The sequence below is a fragment of the Nicotiana sylvestris genome, chromosome 12 (assembly GCF_000393655.2).
Source record: "Nicotiana sylvestris chromosome 12, ASM39365v2, whole genome shotgun sequence".
Classification (NCBI taxonomy): domain Eukaryota; kingdom Viridiplantae; phylum Streptophyta; class Magnoliopsida; order Solanales; family Solanaceae; genus Nicotiana; species Nicotiana sylvestris.
Genome location: NC_091068.1, coordinates 18904028 through 18924926, shown reverse-complemented (window position 1 = coordinate 18924926; position 20899 = coordinate 18904028). Strand labels below are relative to the sequence as shown.

Sequence of the window (20899 nt, the reverse complement as noted above, 5' to 3'; positions counted from 1 at the left end):
CTTCTGAATTACCCAGGAGGCATTCTTTGGCTCTGTGTCCCATATAAAGTTCTCTTTTATATAGTACGTATGAACCCACTGCACCCACATTTTCTCCTTCTTTTTACATATGTTCCATAGCAGCTTACATATGGCTGCTTTGTTCCACAACTCTATGTTTGTGAAGTTTAGTCCCCCTGTTGCTTTAGGTACACATAACTTGTCCCAAGCTATTAATGATTTTTTTGTTGGCTCAGCATTCCCCGACCATAAAAACCTTCTGCATATTGTCTCAATGAACTGCATAATTTTCTTTGGCAAGATGAACATTGTGCCCAGAAATTTTGGATTGTACCCAATACACTTTTGATCAATGTTGCTCTCCCTGCATGGGATAGAAATTTGGTTGTCTAGATTTGCACTCTACTCAGCATTTTATCAATCAGTGGCTCACATTGGATTGTTGATAATCTGTTTGTACTCAAGGGGACACCAAGATATCTAAAGGGTAGATCACCTTTAGTATATCCTAGTATTTCCAGGATCCTTTGTTGCACCCTGTTGTCTACACTACCAAAATAAACACTGCTTTTGCTTGTATTTGCCACTAGTCCAGAAGCTTTAGAAAATCTTTGAAACTGATTATGTATTTCCACCGCAAATTTTTCCTCACCCTTGCAGAATAGCAGTAGATCATCAGCAAATCCCAGTTGTATGAGATTCATTTTACCACACCTTGGATGGAACCTGAATTTTTTGCTGCTTTCTAGTTGCTTCAATAGTCTACATAAATACTCCATCGCAATGACAAACAGCAATGGTGAGAGTGGATCTCCCTGCCTTAGTCCTCTTTTTGCTTCAAATGGCTTGATTGGCTTTCCATTGACAATGATTGAGTATGATACAGTGCTAATGCAGGCTATCACCCATTTTACATACTTATATAGCAATCCCAGCAGCCTCATTACCTATTTCACATACACCCATTCCACTGAGTCATAAGCCTTCTTCATGTAAATCTTTAGCATACATCTGGGTGATGTATTCTTCCACCCATAACCTTTGATCAATTCATGGCTCATTATAATATTATCAATGATCACTCTACCTGATACAAAAGTTGTTTGGCAGTTATCTATCAATTCTGGCAAAACATCCTGCAATCTGAATGTTAAAATTTTGGATATGATCTTATATAGAACAGTGCAACATGATATAGGTCGAAACTCTTTAATATTACTGTGGTTTTTTTACTTTTGGAATTAGTGTTATAGTTTTACAGTTGATTTTCTTACACATTTGTGGGTTCTCAAAGAATTCCAATACAGCTTGAGTCACCTCCTTCCCTATAATATGACATGCTTTCTTGTAGAAAAAAGCATTGTATCCATCATAGCCTGGGGCTTTGTTATCATCAATATCCTGAAGTGCTTGCTTGACTTCTTCTTCAGTTACTGCTCTTATTAGACTTAATTGTTGTTGCATGTTCAGGTTGTTCCCCTGCTTCATCACTTCTGAACTTACTGCTGGCAATTGCACTGCTGTTGTTCCAAGTAGTTTCTTATAGAATTTTAGAATTTCAGCTTCTACATCCTTAGCTGTATTTAGTAATTGACCTGCATTATTAAACAAACTACCAATATGGTTAGTGGATTGCCTACTCTTAGCACAAGCATGAAAATATATTGTATTTGCATCTCCCAGTTTGAGCCATTTGATCCTTGATTTTTGCTTCATTATGCTTTCCTCAATTCCAATCCATTTAGCTAACTCCTTCTTTGCCTTTTTTTCTTGTGTTATACTTTCATTACTGTTTCCAGGTCCATCCATTTGCTCTTGAATCCCCTCCAACTTTATTCTTGTTGCTTGAATTCTTTGAACAGTGTTGCTAAATAAAGCTGATCAAATAAGTCATCAATGCAAGGCAAAGGATACTTGTTCTTCATTGTTACCTTATTCAACTGCCTATAATCAATGCACATTCTCATTGTGCCATCTTTCTTCTTCACAAATAAAACAGGTGCACCCCACAGGGACACGCTAGGCCAAATGAACCCCTTATCTAGGAGTTCCTGAAGCTGCTCCTTCAATTCTTTCAGCTCTGCTGGTGCCATACGATATGATGGAATAGAAATGGGCTGAGTGCCCGGCACTAAGTCAATGCCAAAATCAATATCCCTGTCCGGCGGCATGCCCGGCAGGTCTGCAGGAAATACATCAGGAAAGTCCCTCACAACTGGGACAGAATCAATACTAGGAGTCTCAGCTCCAACATCCCGCACTAAAGCCAAATATGATAGATAACCCTTCCCAACCATACGATGGGCTTTCAAGAAAGAAATTACTCTGCTAGAGACATCATCAGTCATGCCACGCCACTCGATCCGCGGTACACCCGGCATAGCCAAAGTAACTGTCTTAGCATGACAGTCTAGAATAACATGACACAGAAATAACCAATCCATGCCCAATATAACATCAAAGTCCACCATGCTCAATAGCAATAGATCAACTCGGGTCTCCAGACCCTCAATAATCACAACACATGACCGGTACACACGGTACACAGCAACAGTATCACCCACTGGGGTAGATACATGAACAGGTAAAGAAGGAAACTCTCGGGGCGTACCCAAATAATGAGCAAAATATGAGGACACATAAGAATAGGTGGAACCGGGATCGAATAATACAGAGGCATCTCTGTGGCAGACTGGACAATTCCTGTAATGACAGCATTTGAAGCAATAACATAAAAAATAGGCCCGTCCACCGCCTAATCGACCTTAATCCCCGTAAGCAATAACCGACTCACCAACACGCCTCAAACTGGAACCAATATAGCATAAAATCGTGCAATCAACTTATTTAATAGCAAACTCCCCAACTTGGCTCAAATACATAAATAACATGCCTCAAGAATGCCACAGACTCTAGCCAAAACTCACACTTGGAGAACTTAGCATATAACTTCTGCTCTCACAATGTCTGAAGCACCACTCTCAAATGTTGCTCGTGTTCCCAAGGCTACGTGAGTAGATCAAGATGTCATCAATGAAGATAATAACAAAGGAATCAATATAAGGCCTGAACACCCTATTAATCAAATCCATAAATGCCGCTGGGGTGACATCACCAGAAACTCATAATGGCCATATCTAGTACGGAAGGCAATCTTCGAAAAATTTGAGTCCTGAATCGTCAGCTGATGGTACCCCGATCTCAAGTGGATCTTAGAAAACACCCTAGCACCCTGCAACTGGTCAAACAAATCATCGATACGCGACAACGGGTACTTGTTCTTGATGGTAACTTTGTTCAACTGGCGGTAATCAATGCACATCCGTATAGTTCTATCTTTCTTCTACACAATAACACTGGTATACCCCAAAGTGACACACTCGGTCTGACAAACCCCTTCGCTAACAACTCTTCAAGCTGTTCTTTCAACTCCTTCAACTCTTTCATAGCCATACGGTACAATGGGATAGATATAGACTGGGTACCTAGAGCTAAATCAATACAGAAATCAATATCACGATCTGGCGGCATGCCTGGAAGGTTAGAAGGAAACATATCGGCGAACTCCCGGACTACTGGCACTGAATCAATCATCGGAGACTCTGCAATGGTGTCCCGAACATATGCTAGATACACCAAACAACCCTCCTCGACCAAATGTCGAGCCTTCAAAAAAGAGATAACCCGACTAGACGTACTAACGGAGGAACCTTTCCACTCCAATCTCGGTAACTCTGGAATCACTAAAGTGACAGTCTTGGCATGACAATCAGGATGTCGTGATATGGAGATAACTAATCCATGCCCAATATGACCTCAAAGTCGATCATATCAAGTAATAGAAGGTTCGTTCTAGTCTCGTCACCACAAAATGTAACCATACAAGACTGGTAGATCATATCCACAACCACTGAATCGCCCACATGAGGGACACATAAACAGGAGTTCCCAAAGACTCACGAGGAATATCTAGGAAATGAGCAAACAAAGATGACATATATGAATATGTAGACCCTGGATCAAATAATATCAAAGCATCCCTATTGCATATAGAGATAATACTTGTGATCAGTGCATCTGAGGCCACTACATCTGGTCTAGATGAAAAAGTATAGAATCAAGCTGGAGTGTCGGCTGGCTAGCCTCTGCCTGGCTGAACTCTCCCTAGTTGGCCTCCACCTCTAGAACAACCCCTACCTGCCTACCCTACGCCTCTGGGTGGCTGGATGGATGGTGCTGTAATAATTGGCTGATGACCCTGCTGTACTGCCTTGCCCCGAAGTCTGGGATAAAATCTCTTTATGTGACTTGGATTCCCACACTCGTAACAACATCGCGGTGCCATAGACTGTTGTCCCGAAGTCTGACCCTGATGGCCTAAATACCCACTGGAAGAACCCTGAATGGCTGGTGGGCGGTATGAACTCTCTTGCATGGCACTGAAGTAGGAACTGGAGGAACCCTAGTGAACTGGTGGGCGATAAGAACTCTCCGGCATAGCACTGAAATAGGGTTGTGCTGGAGTACCCCGAGGAGGTGGTGGTGGTGCTGGATATGGGGGCCTACTAGGCTGACCCCTCCCATACTGACCTCTGCCCTTAGCTGTGGCACCTCTAAACTCTCTAGAGAATTGGGTCCTCTTGTCCTACTATATCTGCTTTCTACCCCTCTGGAAGTAGCCCTCAATCCTCTGAGCAATCTCCACCACTAGCTGATACTCAATCCCCATCTCAACCTCTCGGGCTATGCTAGCCCGAATACTGGAATGCAACCCTGCAACAAATCTCTGCACTCTCTCTGCGTCTGTAGAAAGTATCATAAGTGCATGGCGATACAACTTAGAAAATCTCTCCATATAGTCGGTCACCGACATCTGACCTTGCTCGAGCTGCTCGAACTAACCTCACAACTCTTCCTTCTAAGAGGGTGGAATATACTTGTCCAATAGAAGCTGTGTAAACTGGTCCCAAGACATGGGAGGAGAACTTGCTAGTCTGTTGGGAAGGTAAAACTGCCACCATCTACGGGCCTTGCACTCTAAATAGAAGGCGGTGAAATCTACTCCATGGGACTTCAATATCCTCATGTTGTGTAGTCTGTCCCTGCACCTATTAATGAAATCCTGGGCATCTTCATGACGTTCACCTCCGAAAATAGGAGGGTGTAGACTAGTCCATCTGTCCAACAACTTCTATGGATCACTGTCCACAACTGGTTTAGGCTCAGGTGCCACTGCTGCAACTGGCTGGGCACCGCCCATGGGTAGTATACCCGGAGTCTGATATACGGCAGCTGCGTGCCTAGGAGCCTGAGCAATAGGGGTCTGTGCTCTCCCTCCTGCCTGAGATGTGGTTGGGTCTGCTGGAAATAAACCAGCCTGGGTCATAGTGTCCATGAACCGCAGCATACGGCCCATGACCTCCTGAAAGCCCGGTGCTGTCATGAAATCTACAGGGGATGGCTCTGGGACATGCACCTCACCCTGCTCCTCGATGACGGGATACTCCACTGGATCCACTAGTGGTGCTACTGGGCAGCTCTAAGATGCCCTCGTCCCCTACCTCGGGCCGGTGCCCCCCGGCCTCTGCCTTGGCCTTTAGCAACGGGGGGAGCAGCTCCTCCTGGGTCTGGAACGTCCGTTGTATGCGTCCTCACCATATGTGAGAGAATACAAGAAGAAAACTTAGTATACCATCAACTGCACGATATGAGATGAATAAAGAGTAGTTTTCTAACACCATATAGCCTTTCGAAGATAAGTACAAACGTCTCTGCACCGATCCGCAAGACTCAACTAGGCCTGCCCATAACTTGTGAGACCTACGTGAACCTAGTGCTCTGATACCATGTTGTCATGATCCAATTCCACTACAGGCCGTGATGTCACCCAACACCATTGCTAGGCAAGCTAACACTGAACAAGCTAGTAGTTTCCCGTTTAAATAGGTTACTAGGTGAATATTATCTTCTCATTTTATTAAAAGATTTAGAAATTTGAAATTGAAACACAACTTAAACGAAAGCAAATAAGTGAAAATTGAAATCATGTAAACAAATCCAAAATCATAAGTCTACTAGTGTGTGACAAGACCCGGTGTCACAAGTATGTGGGCAATCTAGTAGAATATACAAAATCATGCTATCCTATTGTATTAAAGGAAATAGACAGAAAGTAAAGACATAGAAAAGACTCTAGTTGCTGCATAACGGCTCAAGAGGGAAGCTCACCGTGAAGTCTCAAGCTGGGGGATCAAGTCTACGCGCCGAATTGGTGGCCAGATGCACCTGCCTCAAAGCCTGTACAATCAAGTACAGAAGTATATCTTGAGTACATAAAAATATGTACTTAGTAAGTATCTAGTCTAACCTCGAAGAAGTAGTGACGAGGGGTCGACTTCGACACTTACTAGGGCCAACAATATAATAATATGTGATTCTAATAAGCATGATATGCAGAACTAACAATAAACTCAGAACAAGAAATAAATTAACAGTTCTTCCGTAATATTTAGGAACCCAAACACTTCCTTCATTTAAAACAAATGATCTCTAAAGTAGTAAACTTATACAAATTATGAAAAGGGACTTTCAGTTCTATTATCACACATAAATTCCACGAGGACGTTCGACCCGATCCAACATAAAAGTAAATTGTGCACTGCCAAGGGTCGAAAGGTGCGAACATAGATGCATCTATTAACCTGTCGAGGTGAACGGCCCGCTCCCATGTGAGTAGTAGAAATAGTCACCCTGCTCGCGAAATATACTTGCTACGTGGTTAAATATAAATATAATGAAATTCTTCTCAATTCTTTTCAAAATAATAATTTGCTTGAAACCTTTGAAATTTTGAAATTCTCAACATAGTTCTATTCAACACAGACCAACAAAATATGTTCAGAAAATGGTACCCACAAAGCATGGTGTAAGCCTAGAACTACCTGGACATAACAAGAATAGTAGCTACGTACGGACTCTCGTCACTTCGTGCATACGTAGCCCCCACAAATAATCATGTATTAATTTAGTTCACCTATAGGGAAATTTCCCTCTTACAAGGTTGGAAAAGAGACTTATCTCGCTTCAAGGTCTACTTTTCGGTCCAAGCTTAAGCCCAAACCCTCAATTTGATGTCGAACAATCCGAAATTATCCAAATAATGTAAAAACTAATCAATATAGGCTCAAAAGTTCATATTCCCACTATTAGAGTGATTACCCAACCCATATTACAAGATTCCTCAAATGCACTCCCGGGCCCACGTGCCTGGATTTCAGAAATTTTCGAAGAAAGTTGTTTCCCATAACCTTAGGATCAAGAATATACGATTTTTACTATATTCCATAACAAATTTCGTGGTTAATTCTCATTTTTATCAAAAACCTAGATTTTACTCTAAACCCATAATTTTCACTAATTTACATGTTGTAATCTACCCATAAACTATGTATTAATATCACATTAGGTAGAAATTACTTACCTCACAAAGCTAGGTTGAAATTTCCCCTTTTGAAGCTCCCAAATCACCAAGAATGTAATAAATAACCTCAAATATGCCTAGGTCCCGGTTTTAAACTCACTGCCCAGCTTCCCCCTTCATCGCGAATGCGATAGGGGCCTCGCGTTCGCAAAGGCCATTGGCTCAGGCCCTCTGAAGGCCCTTCATCGCAAACACAACAATGGAAATGCGAACGCAAAGAACAAAGCTGGCCTGACCCAGCTACTCTACTATACGCGAACGCTAGTCGCCTCATGCGAACGTGAAGGTCACTGGCCCAGACCTTCGCAAACGCGATGTGCATCCCCCCCCCAGTGCAACTCCTTTTACACAAACGCGATGGTATCTTCGCATTTGCGAAGAAGGAAATCATAACTGGGCAAAATCTGGTTTCATGCACTTAGCTCCGAGGGGTTCGAAACTCACCTGAGTCATTTCAAACTTTGAACTTCAAGTTTTCCAAATTCGCCGAATGCGTCGAATCATACTTAGACTACTCGGAATGGCACCAAATTTTGCGTGCAAGTCTTAAATGACATTACGGAACTATTTCCGGTCTTGAAATTCAATTCAGACATCGATATCATCAAAACTCGCTCCAAACCAAGTTTAAAGAACTTCAAAGTTCTTCAAGAACTAACTTCCACTGTTAGGCGCCAAAACGTTCCCGGGTCATCCAAAACCTGATCCAGGCATACGCCCAAGTCCGAAATCATCATACGAACCTATTGGAACCATCAAATCCCGATTTCGAGGTCATTTGCTCAAAATATTGATCGAAGTCAAACTTGACCTTTTAAGTCGACCTTAAGGAACTAAGTGTTCCGATTTCAACCTAAACTCTTTCAAATCCCGAACCAACCATCCCCGCAAGTCATAAATCAGTAAAAGCAAGTACGAAAAGTTTTATTTAGGGGAACGAGATTCTAGAAAGTAAAATGACCAGTCGGATTATTACAATTTAAGTGAGTAAGAGAGAGAAAGATAGAGATAGAGAGAATTAAATAGATAGTAAATAGAAGTGGCATGAAAAATTACCAAAAAAAAAAAAGAGTATTTATAGATAAAATTTGGGTAAAAGTATAATATTATAAACTTTAAAACTAATAATAAAATTTAAGGGAGGTTGTGAGGTTATTTTGGCCGTTTATAGCCGTTGGCAATTGTCAAATTGCGAAAATAGCCATTGGCCAATGGCTAGTTTTGTTACTGGGCCAGTCCGAGCGAGTGCCCTAGTGGGTTGAGAACTCGTCTCGTATCTAGACCGGTCTATCGGGCCCAACCCCCAACTCGATCCTCCCCTATCACAACCCACCCTAGTTCGAGTTTTTACCTAGCTGATCCGATCCGATCCGATCTCGAGGTGATCCGGCCCGAATGACACCCTTACAAGTTCTTCCACTTCCTCTTTCTTCTTCCTATGTTTGGGGATATTTTTCTCCATAAAAATGGTATTGCCCGTGAATAAAATAGTTTTCAAAATTTATAATGACACAAATATTTATGGCTTATTTTGAATTACAAATTTCAAAAATTATTCTTTATTTCTTTCAAAAGTTAAAATGCATCACATAAATTTTGATAAGAGAATACTATACATCTGAAAGTTACGTAAGCAAGAAAAAAAATTAAAAATTTGTCTTAGTACCAACACTGACCCCAAGAGTCCGTAAAGCTTGTCGTTAAGTTTAACTTATTATTAAAATGCCATAACGAGTTCTTGGACAGTAGTCAAACCTCAAATCTCTCTATAAAAGTCAACTGTCCAACTAATCAGACTCAAATGCATCTTTTGTCAAAATGAGAAAGAAAACTTGCAAAGTCTTTTTCTCAGTCTCTTCTTTCTCTTCCTTTTTCTCTTTCTTCTTCCTATGTTTAGGGATATTTTTCTGCATGGAAATGGCCATGGCACAGAACAGATCAACAATTCCCATAAATGTGGGAGTTGTGTTTGACATGGATGCATGGGTTGGGAAAATGGGTTTAAGCTGTATTTCTATGGCTTTATCTGACTTTTATAGCTCTGATCATGGCTCTGATTATAAGACCAGACTAGTTCTCCATACTCGTGACTCAAAGAGAGACATAGTTGCCGCCGCTGCAGCAGGTAAGTAATATACATCGATAGTGTTATTTTTTTTTTTAACGTACTTAGAATAAATTTACACTAGTTAGAGTGTGTGTGTGTGTGATTTCTACACATGCTTTTCAATCCTTTAGTTTGAATCAAAGACAATTTTTTTTTTTGACTCGAAGAAAATAGTCTATGTTTCACAAGATTTTATGTATACATGGAATGCTTCTATCCATATAATTGCCTTTCTTTTCATTGTGTTCTTGCAAAAGATTTATTAAGTGCTTTAGTTTATTAAGCCAAATAATTAAAGCCAAGCATATAGCTACTGGATCTTTTCTTCACATTAAACTTTTCAATTACACCACGAATTTCAACTTAAGAAAGCTTCATAACAGTACAAAATCAATCATTTACTCCAAGTAAATAATTAATATGTGATTTATTTCCATAAACTCAATAGCAGTTCTAAAAACTTCTCATGAAATGCGCTAGTGCCTAGTCACATATTTTAATTTGTCATTCTATTAATGTTATTCAAGTTGTAGATTGGTACATGCATGTATGATTGAGAATTATTAGTAATTAAATAGTTAGTCATTTTGATGTTGACTTTCTGACCTTTTCAACCAAAAATTAAAGAATTTAGAGTAAATACTAGTACTAAAATTTTATATTAGGGGATAGGAATTTCATAGTTGAGTGGTACTACATATATTTCTTTTTATTCCATTTTACCCTTTCAAACTCACACTTGTAGCAATTTAATGTCACGGAAGTGATTATGGATTATTAAGTTGACATAATCTTTAGGTCAAGTTACACATTTGATAGAACGATAAAAAATAATTATATTCGTTAGTCAAATATATAAAAAAATTATTATAAAATATGTATATTTTATGTAATTAGATGTTAATATACAAAAAATATATTTCTATTATCGCTTATTATTTTGGGAGCTACTATACTATGTAGTTTTCCTATTCTTGAATATATAGTCGGAAGTTAACATAATTATAAGCTCGTACATGTGAAACATATGGCACTGACTCATGCCTCATTTGCTCTTTTTAAGATTAAGACGTCTAATCTGAATACACATCTGAATATTAAAATATGTATTAAGATTAAGACATCTGAATATGAATACACATCTGAATATTAAGATGTGTATCAAGATCTGAATACTAAATAATTAAGACTATTTATTTTTTAACATCTGAATATATAAAATTTATCTTTATTTGAAAATTAATAAACACAAAATTAAAATAAAATACTAATTAATCAGATATTCTATCAATAATATATATATTTTTAAAAATATGATTGTTAATGGTGGTGATAACTAATGGTGGTGTTTGTGAATGTCAACTAGAGATGGTAGTTGGTGGTGGTTCTGGTAGTAACTAGTGGTGATTGGTACTGATAACGATTATGGTTGAGGATAGTGGTGGTAGATGGTAATAATTAATAATGGTGGGTGGTGGTAGTGGTTGTGAGTGAAGAAGGTGGTGCTAGTTTATCATGGTGGGCAGTGCAAGCCATGTGGCATCCACCTCATCAAATATTAGTGTCACGTAGGATTGGATGTCCACTTTGGACAAAGTTAACGAAAAATGGATATATTTGAACCAATAGTATAACGACGAGGGTATATATGGACTCAAAGTACAATGAAAGTGACATACATTTAAACCTTTTTCTGATAGTACAAGGCTATATTTGATCCTTTTTCGTAAATTTTTTGTTTAGGGTGAAAACTAAAAGTTAATAATTGATTATTGTTAAAACAGAAAAGGACCTAAATACCCCTATCGTATTCTAAATGGTTTACTATCGCGCTCCGTCTACCTATTGGTCCAAAAATACACCTAAAGTTATCTTTCGGTCTAAAACTACCCCGCAACTAACAGAATATTGTGTGAGTCCTTTTTTAATTCGATGGCATCATTTCATTGGGCCACGTGACCAGTCCAAATTAATTTCTACCCGCCCCAATTTGTTAAACCCGCCCCAGATTTCATTCTTACCCAACTTTTTCCTCCTAAGTTCTTATTTTCTCGTCATCTTCACCATTTCCTTCTACCCTCCAATTTGTTGCACTTCTTCCTCCTCCTGGGTCCTTCTTCGGTTGTCCATTTTCTATTTCTTCAATCCATCCAATTAGTCAGTTCAATATTTAATTCCTTATCGCTAATCAAGTTTCTTGAGGAATGTCTCGGTTCATCTACCTTTTTTAAGAAAAATAAAATATACTGTCCCTACAAAAATGCAAGCCTCCTCTATAGACTCACTTTTGATTCTTTGAACTCTTTTTATATTTCACCCATATGCTCCTACTGATGATAAGATTGACTTTTCATCCCAAGTTATATGATCTTCGCCATAAGGATTTTTCGAAAGATTGGGGGTCAAACAAATTATAATAGCTGCAGTAGCTAAATCTAGTATTGATCTTTCAGAAATCGGTCGCCGGAGTTTGGCCAGGATCTAACCGAAGAAATATTTCGGCAACCTCTCTTTATTTGTACTCTTCTCACTCTTTTCTTTTCGATTTTTTACATGGAAAAAAGTATGCTCGAATCCAAAGAAAAAAAAAGACTCTTGTCAAGTACCAAGTTCCGGCGACCATTTTGGACTCATATGGTTTTGATTCTGCCTCGTTCATGGCTGTTTCATTGTCATTGCTCCATTGTTGTCACTAATTTTGGTTCATGATTATTTATGGGTGTTAAAAATCCTGTTTTTGGTTTTTCCATTCCGATGAAATGGCGAATCTGTGGAGAATTTTTTTTAAATTTGGTCGGTCTTCTCCTAAAAGGAATTGGTAGGTAGAAATACAGTATTTTTACTATGGGTTGGTCTGAAAAATAGCGCGGGTCGATATTTGGGGGCGGATTGTAATTGATATTGACCAAATGACCACGTGTCCCAATCACATTGTGACAACACATTAAAAATGGGACCACAGATAACTCCGTTAGCTGCGGAGTAATTTTAGACGGAAAGATAACGTTAGGTGTATTTTTGGGCCAATAGGTGAACGGAACACAATAGTAAATCATTTAGAATATGATTGGGGTATTTTTAGCCATTTTCCGTTGTTACAATTATTTAAGTGTTGATAATATGTGCTTAAGCTTTTAGTTCAAAGCTGATTTACTAATTTATTTTTAGAATCTTGAAACTCCATTGTTGATTTTTAGAAAGTGGTGAAGAAAGACAAAGTGGATTTTCTTGATTTGCTGTTATTTGACTAAATTGGTGATTGAAAATTGTTTGTATTGGTATTTGAAGATTTTATTTCGAATTTGAGATCATTTGGAACAAATTTAGGGTAATTTGATCTGAATTGAAACTTCAATTTCGAGAAAGACTTTGTCCAACGACACATACAAATTATGCTAATCAGATAAAATTTGAGGAACGATTTAATAGATATGCCAATTCTAGATAACACATGCCAATTTGGTAGAATTTAGTGAACAACAGGACAAGCAAAAAATCATATCAACCGATTTATAAAAAATTTAACAAATAGATCGAATGCAATAACACAAAATCATATCAATATGGTAAAGTTTGGTAAATAATTAAATAATCACAAAGTCAATGTCGGTTAGAGTTTATGAACAATTAATGATTTACTAATCCGTTAGAGGAATCCCTGACAAGCAATAAGTTTTTGTGGGACCGTACGTTATTTTTAATTATACATTAAAAATCAGGGACAATATTTAAAGATGAGAGCTTTATAGGACCATTCCTGTCAATCACCCTACAGCCTTTTGCTTCAGTCGCTTGGGCCTTCAGTCGGTACTGTATTCCATTCCACATAGGGGAATCAATAATGCTCTCATGGCCTATTTGGCCAAGCTTCTCAGGACAGAAAAAATGCTCTTCAAAAGTATTTTTTTTTTTCTAATTTGATGTGTTTGGCCAAGCTTATTTGGGAAAAAAAGTACTTTTGGGAAGAACCACAGTTTCAGAGAAACAGAAAAAAGTAGCTTCTTTCCAAAAGCAGAAGTAGAAGCAGTTTTGTCTTTTCTTCTTACCTAAAATACCCTTAACAAAATATAGTATATACCAAAATAATCTTTAAACCTAATACTTAGGATATTAATTTATAAATATTTCTTCTTATTTTTAGGAAACTTTCTAATATATAGTGTCTTAGGAATTTTAATATATTTAACTTATATTAAAAGAATTAAGTACTTTTTAATTTTATTTTCATATTTTACTTAAATAAAATGAATTTTTTTAATTATTGCATGTAATAACAAAATTTTGATATTATTTATTTACTTATAATATTAATTATTAAGTAAATCTATTCATGTCCTTATTCGTAATTTGACACTTAAAAGCACTTTCTAAAAAGTTTGGTCAAACAAAAATTATTTCTCAAAAGTGCTTTTCAGACTGATTAGCCAAACACAAACTAAACACAAACTGATTCTCTCCAAAAGTACTTTTTTCAAAAGCACTTCTCAAAATAAGCTGATTTCTCCAGCTTGGCCAAACAGGCTATCAGCCTCTCACTTACCGATAATATAAAGAACAGAGAAGGGCCAAAACTACTAGATAAGTCTGCAATTTTGGAACCATAGTATAGCCAGTCTGATGAATTTTAGTGGTTCTGGAGCTTCACGAACATTATAATCATAATTTTCATAATATAAGAAGAAGATAAAACTAATTGGTTAGAAGAAAAGAGATCAGATATGGGATTTTATTATTAAATTCGGGTTTGGATCTTATGGGCAGATTGAATCTTTAGGTATGTGTGGGTCGTATAATTTGATATGTGGTTAACAAAGGGAATCTTTAACCAAATCCAACAGATCATGGACATTTTTGGTCTTTTTCAATTTTATTTTTAAATGATATATTAGTTTTTAGGGCATTTTTGGGCTAAAAGAAGACGACGGAGGTACTTTTGGCTTAGTAGATAGACATAGAGCAGTTTTACACCAAATTCAATAGATCAGGGTAGTTTTGACCTTTTTTCGTATAAAGAATTTATACTATTATTATAATTTAACGTGTTGTAAACGGTTAAACTCCACCTAATTATAATGTAAAATTTCCTTACACTTATATAAAAGTTAAACTCTACTTTTGTTGATTCATTCATTATTTGGAAATGCAGCAGTTGACCTATTGAAGGACCTTGAAGTGAAAGCCATAATAGGGCCAACATCATCAATGCAAGCTGATTTCATAATTGGTTTAGGAGAGAAAGCTCAAGTACCCATCATCTCATTTTCAGCTACAAGTCCTTCTCTCTCATCATTGCGTAGTCCATACTTCATTCGTGCCACTCTAAATGATTCTTCTCAAGTTAAAACCATTAGTTCCATTATCCAATATTTTGGATGGAGAGAGGTTGCCCTTATATACATTGACAATCAATTCGGAGAAGGTATTATACCATTCTTGACTGATGCATTAGAAAAAATCAATGCACGTATCCATTATCGAAGCGTTATTCCTGAATTTGCCATTGATGATCGGATTACATCTGAACTTCACAAGTTAAGGAGTATGCAAACTCGGGTTTTTATTGTGCATATGACAACTTCACTTGGTGCCAAAATATTTACTATGGCCAAAGAACTTGGAATGATGAGTGAAGGGTATGTTTGGATTATTACAGATGCTATGGCAAATGAACTTAATTCTATGGATCCTTCAACTATTGAATCCATGCAAGGAGTTATTGGAGTAAAACCTTATGTTCCAAGAACTAAACAACTTGAGGATTTTACTACTAGATGGAAACTGAAGTTTCAACAAGAAAATCCAACAATTCTTAATGCGGAATTGAATGTGTTTGGACTATGGGCTTATGATTCAGCTACTGCACTAGCCATGGCAGTGGAGAAATCTAGAAACGCTGGTGCCTCTTTTCAAAAGCTACACACTTCAGGTAAGTAAATGTGACAAATGAGCGGGTTGGGTCAAATCAATAAAAGAGTCATGACTCAATCCTCCTAAAGTTTGTTTGGATCAAACTTAAGATGGGTTAAATAACGAGTCATAACTCAATCTGTCCATCATAACCCAGCCTCCTTACTCTTTCTTTTTTCTGTTCTCTTTTTGAACAAAAACTGTTAAAGTTAATATATCTTTATTAAATTATTTGCTTAAGTTCTTTCAGATTTACATAATTCGCGATGGCCAAATATGATTTTGTATGTTTGAGTTTGAATTGCATTTTGTCACGTCGATTACACTATTTGACCCAATAGTTTGATGGGTTATTCGAGTTCAACCCGTTGAGACAAATCAACAAACAGGTTATAATCCAACCTCTTTAAACTTGGAGGGATTGTGTAGGTTACAGTAAAAATGGATTGATTTTGATACCTCTAGAACTTTCAGGAAATACAACATATCTTGAAGCTATTGGAGTTTCCAAGGATGGTCCAAAACTTCTTCAAGCTATACTAAATACTACTTTCAAAGGCCTTAGCGGAGACTTTCAAATTGTTGATGGGCAATTGCGGTCACCAGCTTATCAGATTATTAATGTGATTGGCAATGGTGCAAAAGGAATTGGTTTTTGGACAAGAGAAAATGGGATTATTAAAGATCTAAGTTTGAGAAGCACAAAAAATGGACATTCAATTTCTAAGACTAATTTTGGCACTATTATATGGCCTGGTGACACTACTTCTGTTCCTAAAGGTTGGGTGATTCCAACAAATGGGAAGAAATTGAGGATTGGAGTTCCACTAAAACATGGTTTCAGTCAATTTGTGAAAATTACTAGAGATTTTACTACTAACACAACAACGGTTACTGGTTACTGCATTGATGTTTTCAAGGAAGTGATGGACGCATTACCATATTATGTTCCTTATGAATTTGTTCCCTATGTAACTCCTGATGGAGAGACTACTGAAAGTTACGACGATCTTGTTTATCAATTATTTCTTGGGGTAAATCTCTTAGTTTCCCTCCCTTTATTATCAATTTGGTTTCCTTTTCCTTCTAAAAGAATTTATTTTCCGACGGTTCCGTTGGAAATGTCACTACATTTTTGACAAAAATAGCAACAAAGCTGTTCTAGCCAACAACAACAATTTCCGATAGATCCTCGGCTCCCTCTCTCCAAGAACTCCCCACCTTGTTCTTGGGGTGACTCGAACTCACAATCTCTTGGTTGTAAGTGAAGGGTGCTCACCACTAGAGCAACCCACTCTTGTCATTTCTAGCCGTGAAATACATTTCTTGCATATATAATTTTATTTGATTCTAACAAGTTGCTAGGACTAACCAACGAGCAGACCTTTGATGCTGTTGTAGGGGACACTACCATTTTCGCAAATAGATCGCAATATGTTGATTTCACATTACCTTACACGGAATCTGGAGTCGCGATGGTGGTGCCAATCAAAGACAAGAATAGAAACAAAGCGTGGGTGTTCGTGAAGCCATTGACATGGGAGCTGTGGTTAACAAGCTTCTGTTGTTTTGTTTTCATTGGCTTTGTCATTTGGGTACTTGAACATAGAGTTAATGAAGACTTCAGAGGACCTCCTTGGCACCAAGTTCGCTTGATCTTTTGGTTCCCCTTCTCAACTATGGTCTTTGCACAGAGTACTTTCTTTTTTCCTCCTCCTTAATTATATTTTATATTGTACTCTCTGCTCTGAAAAGAATGACACCATTGTATATATTTGAAAAATCTTCATATTTTCACTTCCCATTTACCTTTAATGACATGCTCTTATAGCCATAGAAATATCATGATGTGTTTAACACCACAAGTTCTAAGGGCGATTTGGTGTGTGCCAGAAGTATTTTCTTTCTTAAACTTCATGCACAATCAAATTGGGATATATACACACACACATACGTACTTCAATCTGAATTAGCCATTGCTCTTATATATAGCATATAATTCAAACTTCTAATCTGAATTTTCTTCTTTTTGGTTCTCGATACTGACAGAGGAGAAGATAGTAAGCAACTTGGCTAGGTTTGTATTGATCATCTGGTTCCTAGTAGTACTCATATTGACTTCCAGCTACATGGCAAGTCTTACATCGACGTTAACAGTTGAAAAACTCCAGCCAGAACTTCTAAAGAGCAATGAATATGTGGGCTACCAACAGGGTTCTTTTGTAGCAAGACTTCTAGCAAAGATGAACTTTGATGAGGACAGGCTTAGGCCTTATAGCACTCCACAGGAATGTGTTGATTTACTCTCTAGAGGTAGTGCGAATGGTGGTATTGCAGCTGTTTTTGATGAGATTCCTTATGTGAAGCTTATCCTTGCAAAGTATTGCTCGAAATATACCATCGTTGGGCCTACATATAAGAGCGATGGCTTTGGCTTTGTAAGTAACTCCTTTTTTTCTTTTGATTTGCATCTAGTTCAGAATATTATGAATTCATCATTCTTGTGGTTTTCATCCAGGCCTTCCCAATGGGATCTCCTCTAGTACCTGATGTTTCAAGAGCAGTTTTAAGTGTGACAGAAAGTGAAAAGATGGTACAAATAGAGAAAGCATGGTTCGGGAAATATACTTGTTCAAATTCTAGCGCTTCACCCTCCTCCAATAGTCTTGGCCTAGATAGCTTCTGGGGACTCTTTGTCATAGCTGTAGTTGCAGCAACTTTGGCTCTCCTCATCTTCCTCACAACGTTCATGCATGAACATTGGCACATCATGAGACAATCTAATCTTCCGTTCCACGAAAGAATCAGAATCTTGGCTAGAAATTTTGACAGAAAAGACTATAGTAGCCATACGTTCAAGAATAGTGAACTGAGAGATGCAGTGGGAGTTTTAGGACATATGGATTGTCCACAAAGTCCACATGATAACTTGTCAATGTTTGCTTCTCCACAAACGAATGAACCGCCAAGTCCAAGTATTTCTAGTCATACAGAGCAGATTTTTCACCTTCCAGGAGAGGAAGGAGGGACTCCACCTTCGCATGAAGAGAATGTAGCAGTTAGTACTCAGGAGAGTGTCATTGGGTTGGCTATTGATCTAAATGCAGGCCGTTGATGTTTTCTCTTTTCTAACTTAAAGATGGCATAGCCATCTTTGATTTGTGTATTGGTGTAAAAAGGGATTATGATTGTTTTTAGATTAAGCCTTTAACTTCACTCTCACGTAGTATTAAGCTCATTTATACTTCTTCCATTGTAAAAATGTATGCATATTTATTTATGGGATCTTTCCATGTCAAGGATTGGCTGCTAAACCTGTTTGTAACAACCAAACAGATCAAAATAGCCCGAAAGTTGAAGCCATGGGAGAAAATTACCGACTATGGTTATGGGATGCGGTGGAAAATGTTGGGATCGAAAATAACAAGGCGCATATGAAAGCTGGTAATAGGGGTGGGCATCGGTCGGTTCGGTTCAGTTATGAATATTATCGGTTTAGCATATCGGTTATCGGTTTACAAATATGATAAACCGATAACCGAACCGATAAGATATCGGTTATCGATTATCGGTTAATCGGTTATCGGTTTACCCGATAAGATATAACTCAATCCAGAGTTTAGCAAAAAAGAGAAGACAATTCACTGGAATTAATCAAAAAAGAGAAGAATTCACATATTATTCTACCCATTTATGCGTTCTGGCCACAGCTAATATTTGAAGCATGCTTCATTTTGACAAGTTCAAGACCTGTGTAATCTCCAAAATTGATACTACAAGTCCACAAACATTTCATCTCCAATTCACTGGAAATAGCAATTAACAAGAACGTAAATAACAATTTTTTGTTATCTGCCAAAAAAATGAATTTTGAAGAAGAAGTGATTCAAAGTCTGAAGAGTGAACTGTGAAACGTCAATCTTGAATGCGACTGGAAAAATTGGGGTAAAAATAGCACGGTATAGCCAGTTTTCGGACTGGTCATTCAAAAATACCAGCGTTTACGAAGTCATTGAAAAATAACCACTATTTTGCTGCAACAGAGACCGGTCCAGCATAATATACTGGAGTTCGGCGCACCTGTGTATGAACTTCAGCATATTATGTTGGACCGGTATACTTTGCTGACTCCAGTATATTATACTGGACAATTATACTTGCTGGAACTCCAGTATATTATGCTAGAACTGATATCCAAGAAACTGGGAAACCGAGGATATCCAAGTAATCCTCTTGGAAAACCCAGACCCGAACCGATAACCCAATAGTGAAAAAACACTAAATCGTTAACCCAATAACCCAATATCGATACCCCAATAAGCTTTTTCGGTTCGGGCTATCGGTTATACCCGATATATGCCCAGCCCTAGCTGGTAAAGCAAACATTGGCGATGATAAATCAGGCGATAAAGCAAATTATACTAAAAATGCGTAATAAACTTTAGTATGGTTTAGTCAATTAACCTATATCAATCTACTATTATAAAAAGAGAAAAATACTTATAGGAGAATAAATTTTCCCCTTAAACAAACCTCTCTTAAAGACTGCATTGTGGATTCTATTGTTGTTGTTGTGTAGGAATTCTCAATTTATAAAGGTCAAGACATTTTCCTCCAAGAAAGAGATTTATCAAGAGATCTATATTTTCCTTTAAGAAAAAGTAAAACCATTTATGGTAAATAGTTTAACCTTCCTTCAAGTAATAGGTGAAATCCAAATATGGTAAGAAAATAAGGGCAAGTCATATCAATTCTCCCATTTGGCCTGAATTTTCTTGACAAAACTTGTTCGCGTTCGCCATATAATCTTCATCATTGCTTCTTGCCATGGTTAAAAGTAGATATAGGTTGAAAATTGGAGCCTCGTGCGTTAAGAGCGAGCACGTGTTAAAAATAGTGGAACCCTGCGTTAAAAGTGCCCGTAAAATTTGGGGCATTTGCATCTATACCCGCTTTTTGTGTCAGATTTTAACTTATGCCCGCTTTGCAAAAAAAATTGCAAACGTACTCGCTTTTTCACATAACTTCAGCACACGGGGCTGAAATAGCAAAGGCAATCACGCAAAACTTTAGCATTCTAGTAGCCGGGACTGAAGTTCAGCTCTAGAGCTGAAGTTTTTGTGTTGTAACTAGAAAACTTTAGCTCTTGAGCTGAAGTTTTTGTATTGTAACTGGGAAACTTCAGCTCTTTTTTGTGTTGTAATTGGCTACTTTTAACTCTCTCTGTAATGCACATAACACATGAGTATCTGGCGAGCATGTTTACTTGACTAAAATGGGATAGTTCTATAACCTCTGTGTCATCGTCCGTGGGAAGTCGTTGCTTCCATGGTTCCCCATCCAACCTCATAAATGTATGCTCAGCAGCACCATTGTGAAACTCAAATTGGATTCTGTTAGCCTAC

The 20899-nt window shown here is 37.8% G+C and overlaps 1 protein-coding gene across 2 annotated transcripts; it reads left to right on the top strand.

The window, feature by feature from the left end:
* The first annotated feature begins 9298 nt into the window (after positions 1-9298).
* On the top strand, positions 9299-18781 carry LOC104224032 (glutamate receptor 2.7-like). 2 transcript variants are annotated; one of them, XM_009775585.2, is made up of 6 exons: positions 9299-9605; positions 14737-15513; positions 15969-16528; positions 16877-17189; positions 17544-17932; positions 18013-18781. In XM_009775585.2, exons 1-6 carry the CDS (start codon positions 9299-9301, stop codon positions 18607-18609), a joined length of 2943 nt encoding a protein of 980 aa, XP_009773887.1. In that variant the 3' UTR covers positions 18610-18781. The 2 variants fall into 2 exon arrangements, with proteins under 2 accessions (XP_009773887.1, XP_009773886.1); XM_009775584.2 differs by having other exon boundaries at positions 14734-15513.
* The last annotated feature ends 2118 nt before the right edge of the window (positions 18782-20899 follow it).

Excerpts from the sequence above, each read along its gene's own strand:
- LOC104224032 (XM_009775584.2), top strand. The coding sequence starts at position 9,299 with ATGAGAAAGAAAACTTGCAAAGTCTTTTTCTCAGTCTCTTCTTTCTCT. Across the intron at positions 17,190-17,543 it reads AACTATGGTCTTTGCACAGA|AGGAGAAGATAGTAAGCAAC; the intron begins GTACTTTCTTTT and ends CGATACTGACAG. Across the intron at positions 17,933-18,012 it reads AGAGCGATGGCTTTGGCTTT|GCCTTCCCAATGGGATCTCC; the intron begins GTAAGTAACTCC and ends GTTTTCATCCAG.